The 17,945-nt window shown below is 40.5% G+C and overlaps 1 protein-coding gene across 3 annotated transcripts in view; it reads left to right on the top strand.

The window, feature by feature from the left end:
- The first annotated feature begins 259 nt into the window (after positions 1-259).
- col15a1b (collagen, type XV, alpha 1b) overlaps positions 260-17,945 on the top strand; it is a 49,402-nt gene continuing 31,716 nt past the window's right edge. For all 3 annotated transcript variants that reach the window (XM_029524124.1, XM_029524125.1, XM_029524123.1), the window contains exons 1-2: positions 260-383; positions 663-727. In XM_029524124.1, the coding sequence (XP_029379984.1) occupies positions 373-383; positions 663-727 (76 nt within the window). In that variant the 5' untranslated portion in view covers positions 260-372. The remainder of the gene's footprint in view (positions 384-662; positions 728-17,945) is intronic.

Below are 17,945 nucleotides of genomic sequence, written 5' to 3'. Positions count from 1 at the left end.
TTAAATTATAGCTATGAGTGTACACAGACATTATTCTGTTAGTGATTGACTCTAGCAGCAGCAGCAGCAGGTTAGGAGAGAGCGTCCACTCAGTGACTTAGGGTGGAGGGGTTTTTTTTTTTTTTTTTTTCCTTGAGGGAGTCAAATTTCCCCACTCTGAGGGCTCCAGAGTCACTCAGCTCAGAACTGAGAGAGTCTTTGTACTGAGTGAGAGAGAGAGAGAGTTAGAGAGAGAGAGCAGTTTGGTTTCAGGTCGATACAAAGTGGCAGAGGGACCACAGAGTTTGCCTGAATTTCATCACACTCATGCATTTGGAGTTCACATCCAAATCTGGATTTTTATTTTATTTTTTTTTTTATTGAAGCGCAAAAATGTTTCAAGGGTAAGACACTTACTTTTTTTTCGTAATTTAAATTGCATGCACAGAAAAGAAAAAGACATTGAATGACATTACTAAACAGTCACTCCTTTATAAAACACAAGAGTAGACCCTTAATGAGGCAGTGTTTCCTGCACGCAAAGCTTTTTTCTAAATTGACATTTTCTATGTGTAAAACTATTGAATGAAAAATTGGTTAACCTTTTTTTTTCATTGATTTTTGCTTTATGTCAGGATGTCAAAACTTAAAGTTTGGCATGTGTGACTGATCTCTCTCCTCAGGTGGTCTCTTGCCCTACATCTCTTCCTGCTGTGCTGGCTGGCCGCTGCCCTGCAGGTTATAGAAGGTAACGTTCATGCTTCTGCAGTCATTTCTCAACAGTGTAACTCTAAAATAACCTGAGGTAACATGAACAGAGGAGGAGAGATTTTAGCGTAATGTGTACATCCATGTAACACAAAAATACTTAATAATAATAGCATGTTGATTGGCTTAATTCCATACCATTACAGTAGGATGCCACATTTTAAAATTCACAAAGTTTTTAGTTTTTACAGCATATTAGAAGTCAGTCACCTACCCACATCACTGACATTCCCCAAGTTTACATCCCAATTCGGGGCAAATGTCAACCAAATTTTAAAAGCACCAAAGAAGAAAGGTAAATTTACTCAAAATTTCACTGCTGTGCTGCTGTGCAGTTAGCAAATGAAAATAAACACCCAACGGCAGTCTCTTTCCAGTTGGGTGCTGCTAAACAAATGCAGAAAAAGTGGAAGCCAGGAGATGACCCATATAAAAGATTAACAGTGATAACTTCAAGCAGTATAGACCAACACAGAAAAAATTAGGAGGGTCACTGGCATGTACCTGCTCTCACATGTTGTCATCTGATAGCATTTTTTTCTTGTGTCCAGTGGGCATTTTTCCTTCTGAAAGTGTAGAACATTTCAGTGGATTCGTTTGTAAGCTGGAAAAAATGTAAGAGAATGGAAAACTCGATGGGCATATCTAATGGAGGTGTGGCTTAGCACACAGTAAACTGCTTTATCGGAATGAGTCTGTCTTATTACATTATTTTCCTGCCTTGTAGGTGTCATCAAAGCGAACAACTTTAAAGCAAACAGAGAAGTGAAAATAAATTTTTAGGCCTCATAATGCAGTCTGAATTTGACAAACACAAAATTCTACTGTACCTGTTAGCCCTCTGCTCAAAACCCAACCTACCCAGTGGATTTACAGAAATGTTTAAGAATGACCAATCCAAACTGATGTCTGCAGTCATTTTTCAATCAAAACAACTCTATATTGTCTATTAAACTCCCCCTGAGACAGACTGACAAAAAATCTGCTCAGCATAAGTGACATTAGTCATTATCCACTTTCTTCAAGTGCCTTTTCAGGACAAATGATATGGGTCAACCCCCCATTCCATTCCATTTTCACACCCCTGTTCTCATTTTCATTCAGGTGCCCCCCGCTGTGAGACTCTTCTTATACAGCTCAGTAGGAGCTAAGTTTGTTTGCTTGGAAATAGACTTGGCTTCCTCTATCCACTTTATCCTGCAAGTGTGTGTGTGTGTGTGCATGAAGTGAAGTCGCTGGAAGTGCTAGACAAGTCAAACGCTGCACCAGGGTGTGAAATTAAGTATTTAGTTTGCATTGAGTGGGTTGGTGGGGGATCTTTGACTGATCTTTGAAGGGGGACCTTGTGGACACATTTGACGCTGTCCCAGTTTAGTGTCAGCCAGCTTTGGTAAGTGAGCGAGAAACAAAAAAAGATGTTCGATTTTAAATATTGACACAGTCAGAGAGGAAAAATCTGGGATCGATTGTTTCTGAGGGTTGCGGTTTGTGTATTATCCTGCCCATCACACTGTGGATTGCCAGAGGCCTTGCGATGAGACAGAGACAAACCAGAGACTTTAAAATCATGTTCAAAGCCTCAAACAAGCTAAGAGTGTCAGTGGGATGTCAGCAAATGCTTTTTGCTCCAAACGGAAGCACAGCTTTGCGAGCCATTTTCTTAGTCAAAGTCTGTGAGAGGAGGAAAGATGAAGTGTGTGGTTGGAAGTTTCCACAAAAGACAGGATTGCTACACAGCAGACTACTGTTAGGCAGCCAATGTTGTTTCTTAAACCGTGTGTTTATGATTGTAACCCTTACAAGTCTTGTTGCACATCCTGGACTGTGGATTCATTGTTGTAACCAACCCTGAGTGGTTGTGGATCAGGAGGTCAAGTCAGACTAGGCTGTACACCAATCACATCTATCTTGCGTACATCCTTTGCTATGAACCTAGTTTCAGGTAGACCCTTGGACTACGGCCATGCTACAGCCAACTACAGATTATTTGAAAGTCCCCTCCATTCATTTGTCTCCGTTTTGGTTCTCCATTCATGCCACTGCTATTTAGACAATTCATTATGTAGCGATCATTTGATATACAAGACAATATAAAAACACAACGGTTTGATCATTACTGTAGAAATTTCCCTTATAATGCACCTGAAGCACAGATTCTGTGGTTTCCTCGCCAACTTTGCTGTTGCTGCTCGTGCTGTCTGCCTCCAGGAACCTTCACTTTCCATTTACTGATGGTTGAGCTACTCTGAAAGGGTTTCATGTTTAGCCAATATAAATGATTATGAGTTGAGCCCAGTAGGAGTCTGTTTTGGGCAGGATGCCTGTCTGTACACTTAAACCTAGTCACACTATTTTATTTTGTTGACGATTTCTGTCATGTTTGGTTGGAAATCCACAATAATGGCCGTATTTTTGTTCTGTCAGTGGCTGAATGTTCCCTTTGTGAACTCAGCTCACGGGTAGAAAATGTTTGAGCTGCTTTTAGTTTTCGCCATTTTATCCTCACTGACTTTAGTTTTACCTATGAGTTTTTCAACGGTTTCTAATCCTGACCTTATTTGGTCTCTGATGTGATGGGAATAAAACTCCCACCAGGCTCTATTCAGTGTTTTATGAGTCTAAACAGCTGGCAGGCGTGCAGGTCATAGGCATGTATGAAAGAGCTCTACCTAAATGTCGTGGGTATATTGGAGGCCTGAATGCCTTCACTGCAGCGGCGTCCTGTCTGGAATGTGCTCATTGAGCCAGAGTGACTTTGATTTGAACACAGTTGGACACAATGGGCCAACTGTAAAAGGTGTCATTGCTGTATGTGTGTAACGGTCAGCTCTATGGGATTTTAGCGGAAAGAACATCTAGAACTGGAAACTTTAGAATAAGAATGGGTTTTTCATTGGGGCATTTTTCTTCCCCTTTCCGTTGAGAATGATTTTGTGTTTTCCATGATGTGATGCTCAGTGGGATGATGTAGCTCTCAAAGTGTGTGTGTGTGTGTGTGCTGGGGCTAACAAATCGAGGAGAGAAAAAAGAACTTGTGTTGTCACGGAGGACGTTGAACCAAGGGTGACCTGATGCTCAACAGAAATATTCATATTGACAATTTCTGCTGTCATGGTTTTTCGAGGGGAAACATTCAAAATGCCACTTTGTGGCTGTTGTTGTTGTTTGGGTACACTGTTTCCATGGTTACTGTTGGCTATGAATCATTATCATCTGTTCCATGCCATCTGTCCACAGGCGCAAGAAACATACAAAGAAAGTCTTTTTGGATTACAATGTCAGATGACATTCTCTGAAGAAACACTGCGGGTAATAATGACCCTGCAGTCAATCTGAAGGGAAGAATTAGGAACTTCAACTTGATACCGGTTGCCATGGGTAGGTTTGAGTTGGGCCAGTGGAGGTCTACTGAATGCCTTTTGGGCTTTGAACCATCTGGAAGGGCTTCTTCTCTGTAAACATAGCTGATTTTATACTGACTCCCTCATTTTCTACTGCTTATCCATTTCTGGGTTCCAAGTCCCTGCTCTGGCTGAGGGCGGGGTACACCCTGGACAGGTCCCCAATCCGTCACAGGGCCAACACACAGAGGCAGACCAACCACAGAGACATACAACCACTCACAGTCACACTCAGACCTATGGACAATTTAGAGTCATCAATTAACCAAAACATGATGTCTTTAGATGGTGGGAGGAAACGGTGGTAGAACAAACCGACGCAGGAATTGAACCAACAAACTACTTGCTGTGAGGCTCTGCTCACTATTATACCACCATGCTGCCTGTCTTTTATACACCAAAACTAATAATAACTAATAATATTAACACTTATCAGATAGAAGATGTTTTCATGAGCTATCAGAAATAAAGTCCAAATGTTTTAGCCTTTCATTTCATAATCGACAAAATGAAACTATGCAAACAAGTTATTTGGTAGTTATGTTTATTGCTGGTGGTTATTTCTGTTGGAGTCATTAAATAACTAAATGTATGATTATTCCCTCCCATTTCCTGCACATTATTTTTTTGTGAGAGTCCAAGTGACCTCTTCAAATACCTTATACAACTATACTTATTGACTATGGGGATATTTAAGAGAGAGAAAAGCATCAATTCCTCATATCCAAGACACAAAAGAAACTCAAATGCCAGCATGTATTTCAAAAAACAAAATTAATATTTGTTCTGTAATAACAGTCAGCCAGTGTTCCATTTCCCTCCTTAAATACACAGTGAACTAAATAAGACGCAGGTGAACCACATTAGGGCAGGGAATGCAATCAACAGGAGGGAAACAGAACCAGAACAAGACTTTCAAAATGCAATCACAGGCATGTTTGTCTGTTTCCACTGAGAATTTGCGTGTGTGTTAGCTCGCACACACAGCAACCTACTGCAACTCTCAGCCCGCAATCATCCACAGCATCTAACCTCTGTCTGCTGATAATTCACTGCCAATATTTAAATGACTCTGAATGATCTGTCTGGATATTAAAGGAAGATAAGAGAGGTGCCAGTCATAAGGCATTACAGTTAGGTCAAACATTGACAATCTGAAAAACTATGATCATCTGTTCTGTCATCACTGGTCCACTGTAACAAAAGTCTCTGCTTGAGTCTTTGCCTCTCAACCAGATCTCAATGACTAAAATGTAGCTGTCATGAAACATTGTTGGAGCACAGAGCAGTTCCAGTTTTTGCGACATTCTGTTAGGACGAGGAAAATCATTCACTGCTTCATATATTTGGCCCCTGAATATCATATAAATATGCTTTTAAAGAAATTTATCAGACTCCATGTCTGGCTTCTGTACTGTAATGAATCATTTCTGCCTGATTTTATGTAAGCAACGTGAAGCATCATGTTTACTCTCTCACTTGGAAGTAACTGCCTGAGTTTAAAGGAGAGGATCAAGGCTTTCAGACTTTCAGTGTATGTGTGTTTATGGTCAGGTATATTTTTTCATATTTTCGTCTGTGGCTACTGAAATTATGGACCTTGTACTGTTTGCAGACTGAGAGTTGCTGCATAAACATGCACACACTCCTTCCCTTTAAGGACAAATCTGTCTGTTAAAATGTTAGCAGCACAAACCCCATGTTCAATTTGTGTGACCTTTGCCCTGTGTTAATTTCCTCTCTGTGGAGTGCGATGGAATAATCTAGCAGTGCATTGTGCATTTCTTTTAAGCTAATTTGAGAACCAGGTGGAAAACACTTAGAGCTCCTGTAGAACCTCACAGAGAGCAGAAATATCCCATATATGGAGAACATTCTTAATTTGCTGAGGGTTCAGTAGAAACTTGAATAGAAAGGAAACTAGTATATCAGTCAATTTTAAATTAACTTTATCACAGTTTGAAGTTTCTTTCTTTTTAAGGTATTAACTATCATTTGAAGGTTAATTCCTTATAATGGCTGTAATAATGTTCCTTTTTTGAGAGAAGTCCTCCATCAGTCAGACAGTTGTCCTGTTATGCCTTTAGGTGTTGTGGTCATGGAGCTAAGCTCCCCTCAGTGATCCTAATGAAGAAAAGTGCATCACTGCTGACCAACAGCTTATTATGGACTTGTTTTATTGGTCTTGGACCAATATGGTGGCTCAAAATAATGGGACAAAGTAGCAATGATTCAATGTCCGTGTAAGATTCAAACAATGATTTACATCATGTCAAAGAAAGAATCTGGTTTTGTCCATCTTCAATCTAAATGTTTTAATACGTGTTGAAAATTATGTTGAACATGCACCAGTTTTTTTTTTTTTTTTGTGATCACAATGAGTCTCAATTAAATATTGAGAAAATTCCCTAAAATTTGATATAAAAATTATTCCATTCCATTGATTCAATCATTTTACTGAAGATTAATGCAGGAAGAAATTTTTTTTTCTCCAGATAAGGTATTACAACATAATAAATGGCTAATAAAGTTTATTTACATGTACTCCTCTTAGTAAAGGAGAACAGACTGGACAGTTTGCCATGCTTGCACTTGCATTGCTCTACAACTGTCTCAGCAGATGCACTGCCAGAGGAAGAGGAGAGGAAAAGTACAACACTGCACATCATTTAACATCTGAACAATAATGAATTTTGTGCAGAGGGCTCAGTGGGAGGATGTCAATAGATGGTGCGCTGCCAGAGGGACAGCGGAGTGAACATGAGATAATATTTTCCTGTCACATTTCTCTGGAGGTTGTCTTTCATTCCACACAGATCACATCAAATATCTGGCACAATACACAATGTCGAGCACTTCCAAAACACAAACAGGAGTGACATCACTGACCTGCAGGACCTCACTATGCTTACTGTCCCAGACTTCTTCTAGTGCTATGCATGCATTCGTTTGTGGCACATTGGGAGTCACGCCTTCCACCCTGACAGTGATAGCGACACTTCACACGAACACAAGAAGTCCCTGTCACTGGGCCTCCCCTGTGTTTCTTTAACATTCGTATTAGAGGAGGAGATGAGGTTATGTGAGAAACTCTGAGGGGTTGTTTGATCTGAGAACAACACTTGCAGCTGAACAAACACACACACACACTGAGAGTGGCACATTCAAAGTTCTCTGCCTTATACATGCATAAGCAGGAGGAACGCAGATGTAAATAGCGTAACAGCTTGTATCCATGGTAGACTTGTTTAGAGCATTTAATTAACGGTTGGTTGGTTCAATACGGATGAGCTTAAGCTTACATTAATACCTTTTGTCCAATGATTTCTAATTTCTTCAATTGTGACAACGGATCTACCACAAACATGCATCTAATAGTTGCTGTTCCTCTGCAGCTGCCTGCATGAGAAAAAAAGTCCAGCTGCACAGTTGACAACCTCGTAGTCTTTCTCTGCATTGCTCTGTCTCTCTATGAAGATGTATGTATCTCAGAGGGTGAAGTAAGAGGATGACAGAGGATGAAGGAGGGGAGAAATGGGTCGAAAGCCAGGGTCACTCGATGTAATGGAAACTGTCCTTCCGCAGATGCTCACCTCTGACCCCCTAATGACGCTAACATCGCTTTTATCTGAAATATGCTTTCGACCTTACAGTGTGGCATTGACAAAACTTGTACGAATGTGTAATCTGTCTGCACTCAAAGTCAGAAGTTCATCTGCACCGTTAGCAGGGGCAACTAGTTATTTTCTGGATTTAACCGTTAACCACCGATCAGCTCCCATGTTGCCGAGCGTGAGTTGCAATTGCGCACCATGACATTTAATTCAAATTCATAACATTAAAATAGCATCAAATCCTTTCAGTTGGCAGATTGTTTTTCTAATTATATAAATTATCATTACAAATATTGTAATGTAACTTGTGTAGATATGTTGGTATGCATTTTATGGATGTTTTGGTTTTATGGCCTCCTCAGTCATGTTTCCAGGGGCAGCATACAGCTGTTGGAAGGGAAAAAAAACACAGGAGAAGAAATGGCTTGATAAACGATCAAATAAACAGTTGCTCAGCTGTATACACTGAGTATTGCTCAATGTTGTTCAGTTAGTCAGTGGCTATACTATAGACACATATTGCTTTATGGCCAAAGCAATGGCTTTGAACGACTTCATAGCTCTTAAGTTGTGCCTCTGTTACACTTTTCTTTAAGATTTCAACTGACCCGTGAATTGTCCTTCATGGCCATGTGTAAATTTTAATAAAAAAAAATGTTACATTACAGGCAGTACGGCAGCATAGTGGTTGGCACTGTCACCCCACAATAAGAAGGTTGCAGGTTCGGTTCCCAGACTGGGGCCTTTCTGGGCGGAGTTTGTATGTTCCTCCTGTGCTTGCATGGGTTTGTGCCTCCCACCGTCCAAAGACATCATCTTTGAATTAACTGGTGACTCTAAATTGTCTGTAGGTCTGAGTGTGAGTGGTTGTTGGTCTCTGTGTGTTGGCCGTGACTGGTGACCTGTCCAGGGTGTGCCCTGCCCTCACCCAGCGTGAGCTGGGCAGATAAGTGAATGAAGATTAATGAATGAATGAATTAAATGCTAAATTGCTGAAAGCACTTTCTCACTCCTAAACAGCCACATAAGGGCCTTTTCTGTCTTCTTTATGTCTATGCGTACATGAAGTCAGAATGTCTTTTCTCATTGTGCTCAGTATGTGGGATACTTGGTGAAGGACATATTAGCTGGATGGACAGGTGACAACCGAAGAGCTATTTAACTTTTCAATTGTCTTCCCGCTCTACAACATTTAGACCGCTTGAAAATGGAGGGAACCTTTTAAAGTTACATAATTTCATCTCAACCACATTCCTGAGCCTGTTGAATCAACCATGTGTGTATAAGAGGGAATGATTTGTTGGCCTCTTCTACTGAACTATCATTATCCTATAATGATGACGGCTTTCATTAAAAACAAAGCAATAGAAACAGATGAGTTGTTTGCATCCCTTTCTTCATAGATTGTCAAGTAAGAAAAAGAAAAAGAATCAGAAATACTTTAATTCCCAGAGGAAATTTGGTTCCTTACAGGTGCTCTGTTATAAAGCAGAAAGAACAATATTTTGATGGGATGCCCAAAGTCTTTCTCTCCATCCCCTCTCTGATACTCAGTAGATGCTAATATTCCAACAATAAGCCCATGATCTCCTGTTTTGTAGCATTCAGCCAGCATAATATGAGATTTGTCATTCAGTGCGTTGCAATCTGTGATATGTAATGGCGCACACTCTGATGATGACCTTATGATGAAAACAAGAAAGACTGTCTAGAAGGGAAGTTTTGACTTCTTGAACTCTTCTTCCCATCTCTGTGTGTGGTCAGGTCAGTCGTTTGGGTTAAACCCACCCTCAGGTCAAGCTCACCATGAGATATCTTCTGGTTCCCACTTTTAACCTGTCTTGCTTCCTCATTGTTTTGTCTTCTGCTCTAAGGAAGAAGAAAAGATGTTGGTCTGCATTTCTTTTCTCATCTCCCTCCTTCCCTTAACGTCCCCCCGTCGTCCCCTGCAGACAACAATAGTGTCTTTGCATAAAATTTTATTTTGATCACTGTCCAACATTTGAAAGTTAAAGTAGATGACAGAATCTCTTGGTGGGGCGAGGGCACATAGTCCAATACTGAGCCAAACACCACCAGGGGAACTGTATTAGCCTCATCACATGATGGCACTCAGCTTCTAAAAGAAGAGAGCTTAGCACCTATAGGATTCAAACAAATATGCAAATTTAAGCCCAGATGTGTTAATCAAGTACAAAATTACAATCTGCTCAGGAAAAGTGTCGGAACTAAACCCAAACGACTCGAACAAGAAAAAAATCTGAATAAAAATCACAAAGGCCACCCAAAAAGGGGAGACAGTGGTCATGTTCAGATGACCCTTGGTTCCTGGGCCTGGGGCCTTTTTGTGTGGAGTTCGCATGTTCAAAAGCGTTTTAGTACTTAAAGGAGTTTTGCTCAGCTCATCCTCATTAACACACATCCCCCTGCCTGCAGATTGTTCCTTTTGTTGGTTAAGTGTATGTGAATGTGAGTCTGTGCGTGTGCATCACCTCACGCATTCCATACATTCTTGGTCTCCCACCTGTCGATCCTGTCCCACTCATACAGTCACCATTGAGCCATACCCCTGTGCTGAGCCACAGTCAGAAGCTGCTACTGCCCCTCAGTGATCAACCTGTAAACTGCAAGTTGGATAAACTAAAGTCCACAACTCCACAACAAAGTGTGAAACAACGCCCCCCCCCAAAAAAAAAAAAAAAAAAAACATACAAAAGACAACCTTTCATCAGCAAATGAAATCTTTTTTCTTTTTTTTTTTTTTTTTATAAAAAGTGTTTTTCCTATGGATTTAAGGCGTCATGGCAAAAAACATTTTATTTCATTTAATTTTTTTTGGGAAGTTCAAAGTCTTACCTGTGATTTTAACTCCACTTTATGACCAATTCATTTTAGATTTCAGCTAGTTATTTACATTAATCCCCTAAAGCCTTTTCCTGCTTTTGGTTCGTGCATTCACTGGCATTTGTAGTCATGTCATTCATGCATATCAGTGGCTCTGTTTACTGCACTGACCTAAGCATGAATTGTGGGTTCCTTCTGTGCACAGAGATTGTTCAATAACAGAGGGTGTGTATGTAGTCTTTCCAACAAGTGCTTATAAATGCACTCCAAAGTTTCCTGACTGAACATTGAAATATGAAATGAAAACACATTATAGGCTGTGCAGAAGAGGATTGGAGACAGGAAGGGGGAGGTGCGTGAGTAAAACAGCTTTGTAACACAGGCTTCATTGACTGCTTGGTAGGGGTGTATGTGGGTGAGTGTCTGAAAATGCATTTGTACAGTGTACTGTTACCTGGGAACAGATCCTCTCTGTAGACCTTTGCTGCCTGCCCACCATGCTTTCTGATTTCATGGTTGGTTAGGAGGATGTGTCAATCAAATATACAGGGGTCAAGCAGAGCATCACATGAACACACACAAACACACACACACACACACACACACATGAAAGAAAACCCTTGATTTCAATTATGCTTGTTTGCCATCACTATCTAAAAAAAAATGTATTGAAAGTTGAATGGTGTTGTTGATCCTAAGAAGTGGATTTAGTGATGTTGGGCTTTTGGGAATGCTTTTTTTTTTTTTTTTGGTGGGGGGGTTTAGGGCATTTTCTGAAAAAGAAAGAAAGAAAAAACAAAACAAAGAGATTGTTATCAAGTTATTAATGCTCTATAACCAAGTACCGATTATTCTGGCACAAAACCCTGACCAGTTAGCCAAAACCTCTTTCGCTCTAATTATCACGTACACACACACACACACACACACACACACATAGTACATAGTAGGAAAACAGAGAAACACGATTTGTCTTAGCTTTGACTATCATCTTTGTTACAGGGCTACTACCAGCCTGCCTCTTATTAGTCTTTTTTTTCTGCAGAATTGCCATTCAATTCGGCGCCAATGCTTTGTATGGCTAAATTCTACTCTTTAGACAGACATAATGATTTTCACTATAAGTGACATTTCTTCAGGTGGGTCTGGCGTTTCCCAAAGGTTTGTCTCCTCTTTGATTCAGTACATTTCATCTGTTTAACTTCTGTACACTGCATTTACCAATTGGTTTAAAGGAATTGCCATGTTCTGTATAATTCTGTATAGTTCTGCATAACATTGTATTCTTATTATCATTAAAGAAAGCAAAAAAAGAAAAAGTAAAGGAATATAGATCACACTTTATTCTAGTACGGCAAAAAAGGCATGTTCCGCGTGGTCACATGGCACCGCTCGCCCCCACCCATGTTTTAAAGTGACATACAACACAAGAAAAAACATCAAGCAAATTATTAAAACTCCTGCAGTATTTAAAAAGGTAAAGATGAAATGACACCATATGCTTATTTCAGGAATGACATGTCAGACATTTCAAAGTCTCCTGATCTTGTGATTCCTCTTCTGTGTCCGGTCACTTCTGCGAATAAATTCATAGCTTCTCCGTGTGATTGGCTGTGACAGTAAACCAATTAGAGTTTATTGTTTGGGCAGTTGCTAGGTGGAAGTGAGAGTGAGGTGAAGGGTGAAAGGGTTAGTCTTCCTGGAATCCAGAGGCCCTAAACGGGGTCACCTCATATAGAAAAAAGTGAGTCTGAACATTCTCATAGGAATGTGGTAGCTCTTCAGAAGCTATTGAACACAAAAGTGGCTTGTTGTCTTTTTTGTTAAAATGTCTGATAAAAGCCCTGGTAATGATCATTTACATCCTTCCTTTCATTTAAACACTCGACCATCACCACCATCATGGTTTAGCAGGCAATAGCTCAGTGACCTTTAGTTATTGTTACGCCCCTGGCAGTCTGGTCCAGTGGTTACAGGCCACAGCTTCATACAATCAAGCCCAAAATTATTCACACCCCTAGCAAATTTTGACTTAAAGTTACTTTTATTCAACCAGAAAGTTTTCTCTTGATTGAAAATGAAAATGCATCTCGCAAAAGATAAGACCATGCACTCCACGTTGTTGAAAAAAAAAAAATAAAAAAAATCAGCTTTTAGCTTTTATTTACATTTTAACAAAAAGTGGCATGTCCAAAATTATTCATACTCTTCTCAATAATCGATAGAAAAGCCTTTATTGGCTATTACAGCCATCAAACACTTCCTATAATTGTTGACCAGCTTTTTGCATGTGTCCACTGGTATTTTTGCCAGACAGATAATGTTAGCAACTAGTTGGTGAGCATTGTCATCATTTAGCAGCTGCTTGTGAAACTTATCCTGCAGTCATTATGTTGCGTATAATTGCAAACCATTGAAGTCAAAGACAACCCCCTGTGACCACCTCTGCTTAATAGGTGCTGGAGAAGGGTCAGTGGTTAGGAGGAGGTGAGGAAGAGGTTCAGAGGCTGTAATTTTACTGTTCATAGCTACGTTTGTGTGTGTGTGCTGGTATTGAATCCCAAACTTGGAACATCTTGGCTGCCCCCTCACGCTTATCTTCCTGACCCCCTCCAACCCATCCTCACCCTATCCCATACTGCAACTCCCTAAACCCTGTCTTATCCTTGACTAATCAAGCCTCTCTCCCTGGGGGGATTTCCTCCCTCACCCCCTCTTTAAAATCTTAAACCCATCATCTGCTCTGTTAGAGACAACCCCACCCTTTTTTCCCACAACTGTTTATGTGTTGGTGTGTTCCGACCGACATGGCTCCCAGGATCTGCAATATCAGGAAATATGAATAACGAACAACAGTGTAGTGAGCATGGGTGAAAAGGTTATTCAAGAGTAGTCTGACATCCTTGGATGCATATTTTCTGTTTCAGCTGAACTGGCCATAGTAATGTATTAAAATTATGGCTGGCAAACTCAGTTCTTTCTCCAGAGCTGAGTCAAAGATATATTAACAAAGTGAACAGTCAACAGACTCTCAGTTGAGGAATAGTGGGCCATAACCTTTAACACTGCCCACACTCTGAAAACACCAGACCAATAATCAAGTCAATCCCAGCAAGACAAGCATGTTTTATTTCAACTGTGACAGATGTTCGCATCGCTCCTTTGTGTTTGAATTTAAATTAGTACAAGAGTTGAAAAGACAATTGTCTTAATGAGCGTGCTTGTTGGCGTTATAACCTCCCACTCAATAAATTCTTTTCTATAGCCTTTCAAGATAAAGTTGCATAAAAACTGCAAACGTTGAAGGGCTGGAACTGGACTCCTTCTGACTGTGGTTACTAAAAAAAGAAGGAGGGATGGTTTCTACATTAGCTATATCTGGCTGTTTGCATCTGTGGCCAAATGCTAAAAATATACTTTTCAATATTCCCAATCATTCATTTTTAATGACTATGAATATACTGTTCAAAGCTTAATTAAAATATGAAAAACAAACAAACAAAATAAAATTTAGTGGCTGCCACCATATACTCATACGCAAGGCAAGGCAAGTTTATTTATAGAGCACAATTTGGGGTAACGCAGGCTAATTCAAAATGCTTTAAAGATACAAAATTACAAAATCATTACATAAAACAGAAAATAATCATTAAATGAATTTAAATAAAAAAAAAATACCTTAAAAATTTTCCCCTCATCACAGGCACAGGATGTTACACCAGTTATACTTTTCTTTCAGCTCTGTTTTAGTCTCCACCGCATTCCATCCATCCATCCATTTTCATCCACTTATCCGGGGTCAGGTCGGGTCAAGGGCTCCACCAACTCCTAAGGAGGAAAAAGAACATTTACTTTTATTGTATATATTACAGCTGGGCAGGCTGTCACTGTCTCACACACAAAATACAATGAAAGTGCCAGTAAAGACAAAGACAGACAAAGGTTGACAAAAATCAAACAGTGGCTTTATGGATGAAAAAATGCTCTTCAGTGTAGGAAATATTGAAAGGTAACTTTCTGTAGGCTTCACACAGTGCACACAGTACCTCTCACTGAGAGCTAGTGTACAGTAGCTACATAGAGAAGTCACATTTTGGATGCTACTTTAACTTGCTCTGTACTTATGTGCAGGATATTTGGAATCCTTGGCCAGAGAAATTGCAAATTAGAATAGCTGTGATTTCACATAATGAATGAATGGATGAATGAATTTTTTGCAAGCAGCATGGTGGAATAGTGGTTAGTGCTGTTGCCCCACAATAAGAAGATTGTCAGTTTGGTTCCCGGGTTGGGTCCTTTCTGTGCCAAATTAGCATGTTCTCCCCGCGCCTGTGTGGGTTTCCCCCAGGTACTCTGGTTTCCTCCCACTGTCCAAAGACACCATTTTTGGGTTAACTGGTGACTCTAAATTGTCCGTGAGTGTGAGTGGCTGTTGGTCTCTGTCTGTCTCTGTGTGTTGGCCCTGTGATGGACTGGTGACCTGTCCAGGGTGTGCCTCGCCTGGGACGCTGGCTGGGATTGGTGAGCTGGAAACGCAAAAAAAAGTAGGGGATGGATGGAATTATTTATGCTTTAATTTGGGTATGCACAACAATATATTTTCAATTTTTGCCTGCTTTTACTATTTTGCAAGTTTTGCCCATTTTCATAATATGATCCCCGGAGAGTTGACTTTTTCCTCCGTAGAATGATTGATGTGGTGTACCATTTTTTTCGGCACTACATTTTGACACTACGTCTAATGACATTTGTAGAGCACTAACAAAATGGCTGATTCTATGGTGGCCCGGAGAGTTGTTATCAAATTCAGAATACCTCTTCTTCAATTTTATAACGTGCTGATTATACTCATAGCACCACTGGTCTCTGAAACCAAGGGAGTGTAGTTTTCAAAAAGTAATGATTCTGTCAGGACCCATGCAGAGAAGCAGCGAGGAGGAGTCTGTTCCTGCCTGTTTATCAGTTTTTACTCTCCCCTCGGAAGCATTACTGTTGCGCTGTGAGAACTGCAGTGAATTTGTGCATTTGTTTGTGCTCACATGTATGTTGCTTGAAGAACAAATTTAGTGGCACCACACCCCTGCAGCATTAGAGCAAACACCTCCACTTGATACCCCATCCTCAGCAGGACTCCAGCCCTCACTCTGGACCCCATCAAATGTTCAGAGAAGCACAACACAACAGAACAGGCATGTCTTTGTCATCATCGACATGGGGCCTCTCTCCCTGACCAGTGAGCTGCAGCAGACAGAAATATCTCCATTCAACCTTTTGTTATTTTTCAATATTTTTTTTTTTATTCAATCTGACTCATAAATACTATCTACTGAGGGTTAAAGCATTATTGACCATTAAAATGCTTTAACATGTATTTAAAAAAACTAATTCAGGATACAGACCAGAAGCAATTCACTTGCATTGAATCAGTGAGTACCTTTTAGTTTGCAGATATAAAATTGAGTGGGTTTTATTGTGTTGTTATGGCACTCACACTTATATAATTGGTGAAATCCAAAATGAAGTCAGAAATGAAGAATACAGTATATAGTCCGTTTTCCAGTCTGGTTGTGTAAATGCAAATCAGACATTTGTAAAATATGAATTTGGATTAAAGAGCAGTGCATTTATGTGAGACCATTGCATCTTCTCCCTTGGTTTGGTCACACCAACCTCATTTAATATCAGCAGTCGGTCACATGTCAAAGTTACATTTAACTGTAGTACCCAGTCTGAAATTTTGAATTTGCCATTTGGCAGAAAAAGTATTTGTGTATTTGTCCCAAAGGAGACATGGGGACGAATGCTTCGCCTTTGTGTCTTTGTAAAGAAACCATCCTGTTTTTGGTGTCTGTGCAAAGTTTTCTGGACTATATATGGTATTTAGATGTCTTGCTTTTAGTAGAGAATGATTGGATTGCTTTGCTGTTAGTGTTTAGTTATAATTAAATCAGCTTTTGTGAGAAATTCACAGCATCAGGAATTAGGAGACAGATGAATGAATGAATCAGTAAACTTAAATCTGTGTGTCTACGTGTTGGTGAGCTTGACAGACTGTTGATGGAGTGTGACAAGGTCACACACAAATGGGAGGAGAGAAGAAAGGCAGAGGAGGAGGAGGAGGGAGGAGTAGTGAACTAGGTAACTCTCGAATAGGAGCCTGCGAGAAGAGAGGAGAGAAAATCAAGTTGGTTGTGTTGTTGGGTGCCGGAGGAGGGGAGTTAGTAATTACATCGAGAGCGAGGAGGGTAGGGAAAGAGAGAGATGTCAGGAAGTTTGAAACAGCAAAAGACAGAGACGGACGGAGAAAGCAAGGACATAACGAGAGAGGAGAGAGTAGAGGAGGAGGGTGAGGAGAAGACAAAAGAAATGTGACTGAACACCTGAGAGGACCGTAAGGGGAGCAAATGCCATTGCTCGAATACTGTTGGTGACACTGGACTTCCTGGATTACTGCAACTCTTAGGGCCTTGAATTTTGCATGTGCTTCCTATAGTTGCATGTGCCTTTGACACATTTCTGCATATATAAACCTATGGTACTTTGTGGCCACAGTTAAGAGGATTGGTGTGCATCACTGTGTTTGGATATTACAGAAGTGTGAGATACACACAGAGGATGGAAGCCTTTCGTCTCTCGCTTGTTCTCTTCTTCCTTCTCTCCTGCCCTGTGCAAGCCGGGTGGTGGCCGTTCATCTGGCCAGTCTTTCAGGCCAAATCCAGCTCTACACCTTTGTCTTCTGTCAGCTTTCCATCCATGACCTCCGAGGGCCCTTCAGATAGCCCAAGCACTACAGAACAGGTGGGAACACAGGACGTGGTGATGGACAGCACTTTGGATGGGACTACTCGGAGAGAGGGGTCTGTTGTGACCCCTACCCCCAGCCCTGGAATCTCATTCTCAGGCTCTATCAGTGTAGAGCCTTGGATGGTGCTGGCAAGGGACAATGACAGCAAAACCAAGTCCCAATTCAAACCACTGAAACACTGGAAGGCTGGTAAGTGATACAGGGTTGTTGAAGAGAAGAGGGAAACTAAAAGAAAACTGTTTTGATTTAAACTACTTAAACAGAGACGAAATCCAAACTTTTGGAGCATGAGGAGAAATGTTTACTTGCCCTTATCACAAGTTTGTTAGCTATGGAAGTGTATTTTCCTTGCATAAGCCATTCAGCAGTCCTGCATCTCCTCAGCGCAGTCGAACCAATCAACATTAAGAAAACATCTTTGGGTTCTTTCATCTCTTGGCCACTTGAGTGAAGCAGAAACAAGTTGTAAACACTGCATTGGTATATTTTTTCTTCCTTAAGTCAACATGGGAAACATAGATGTCAGCGCCTATT

Source organism: Echeneis naucrates, chromosome 17, assembly GCF_900963305.1.
Source record: "Echeneis naucrates chromosome 17, fEcheNa1.1, whole genome shotgun sequence".
NCBI classification, from domain to species: Eukaryota; Metazoa; Chordata; class Actinopteri; order Carangiformes; family Echeneidae; genus Echeneis; species Echeneis naucrates.
Note: the sequence above shows the minus strand (reverse complement) of the source record. Positions and strands in the feature narration are given on the sequence as shown.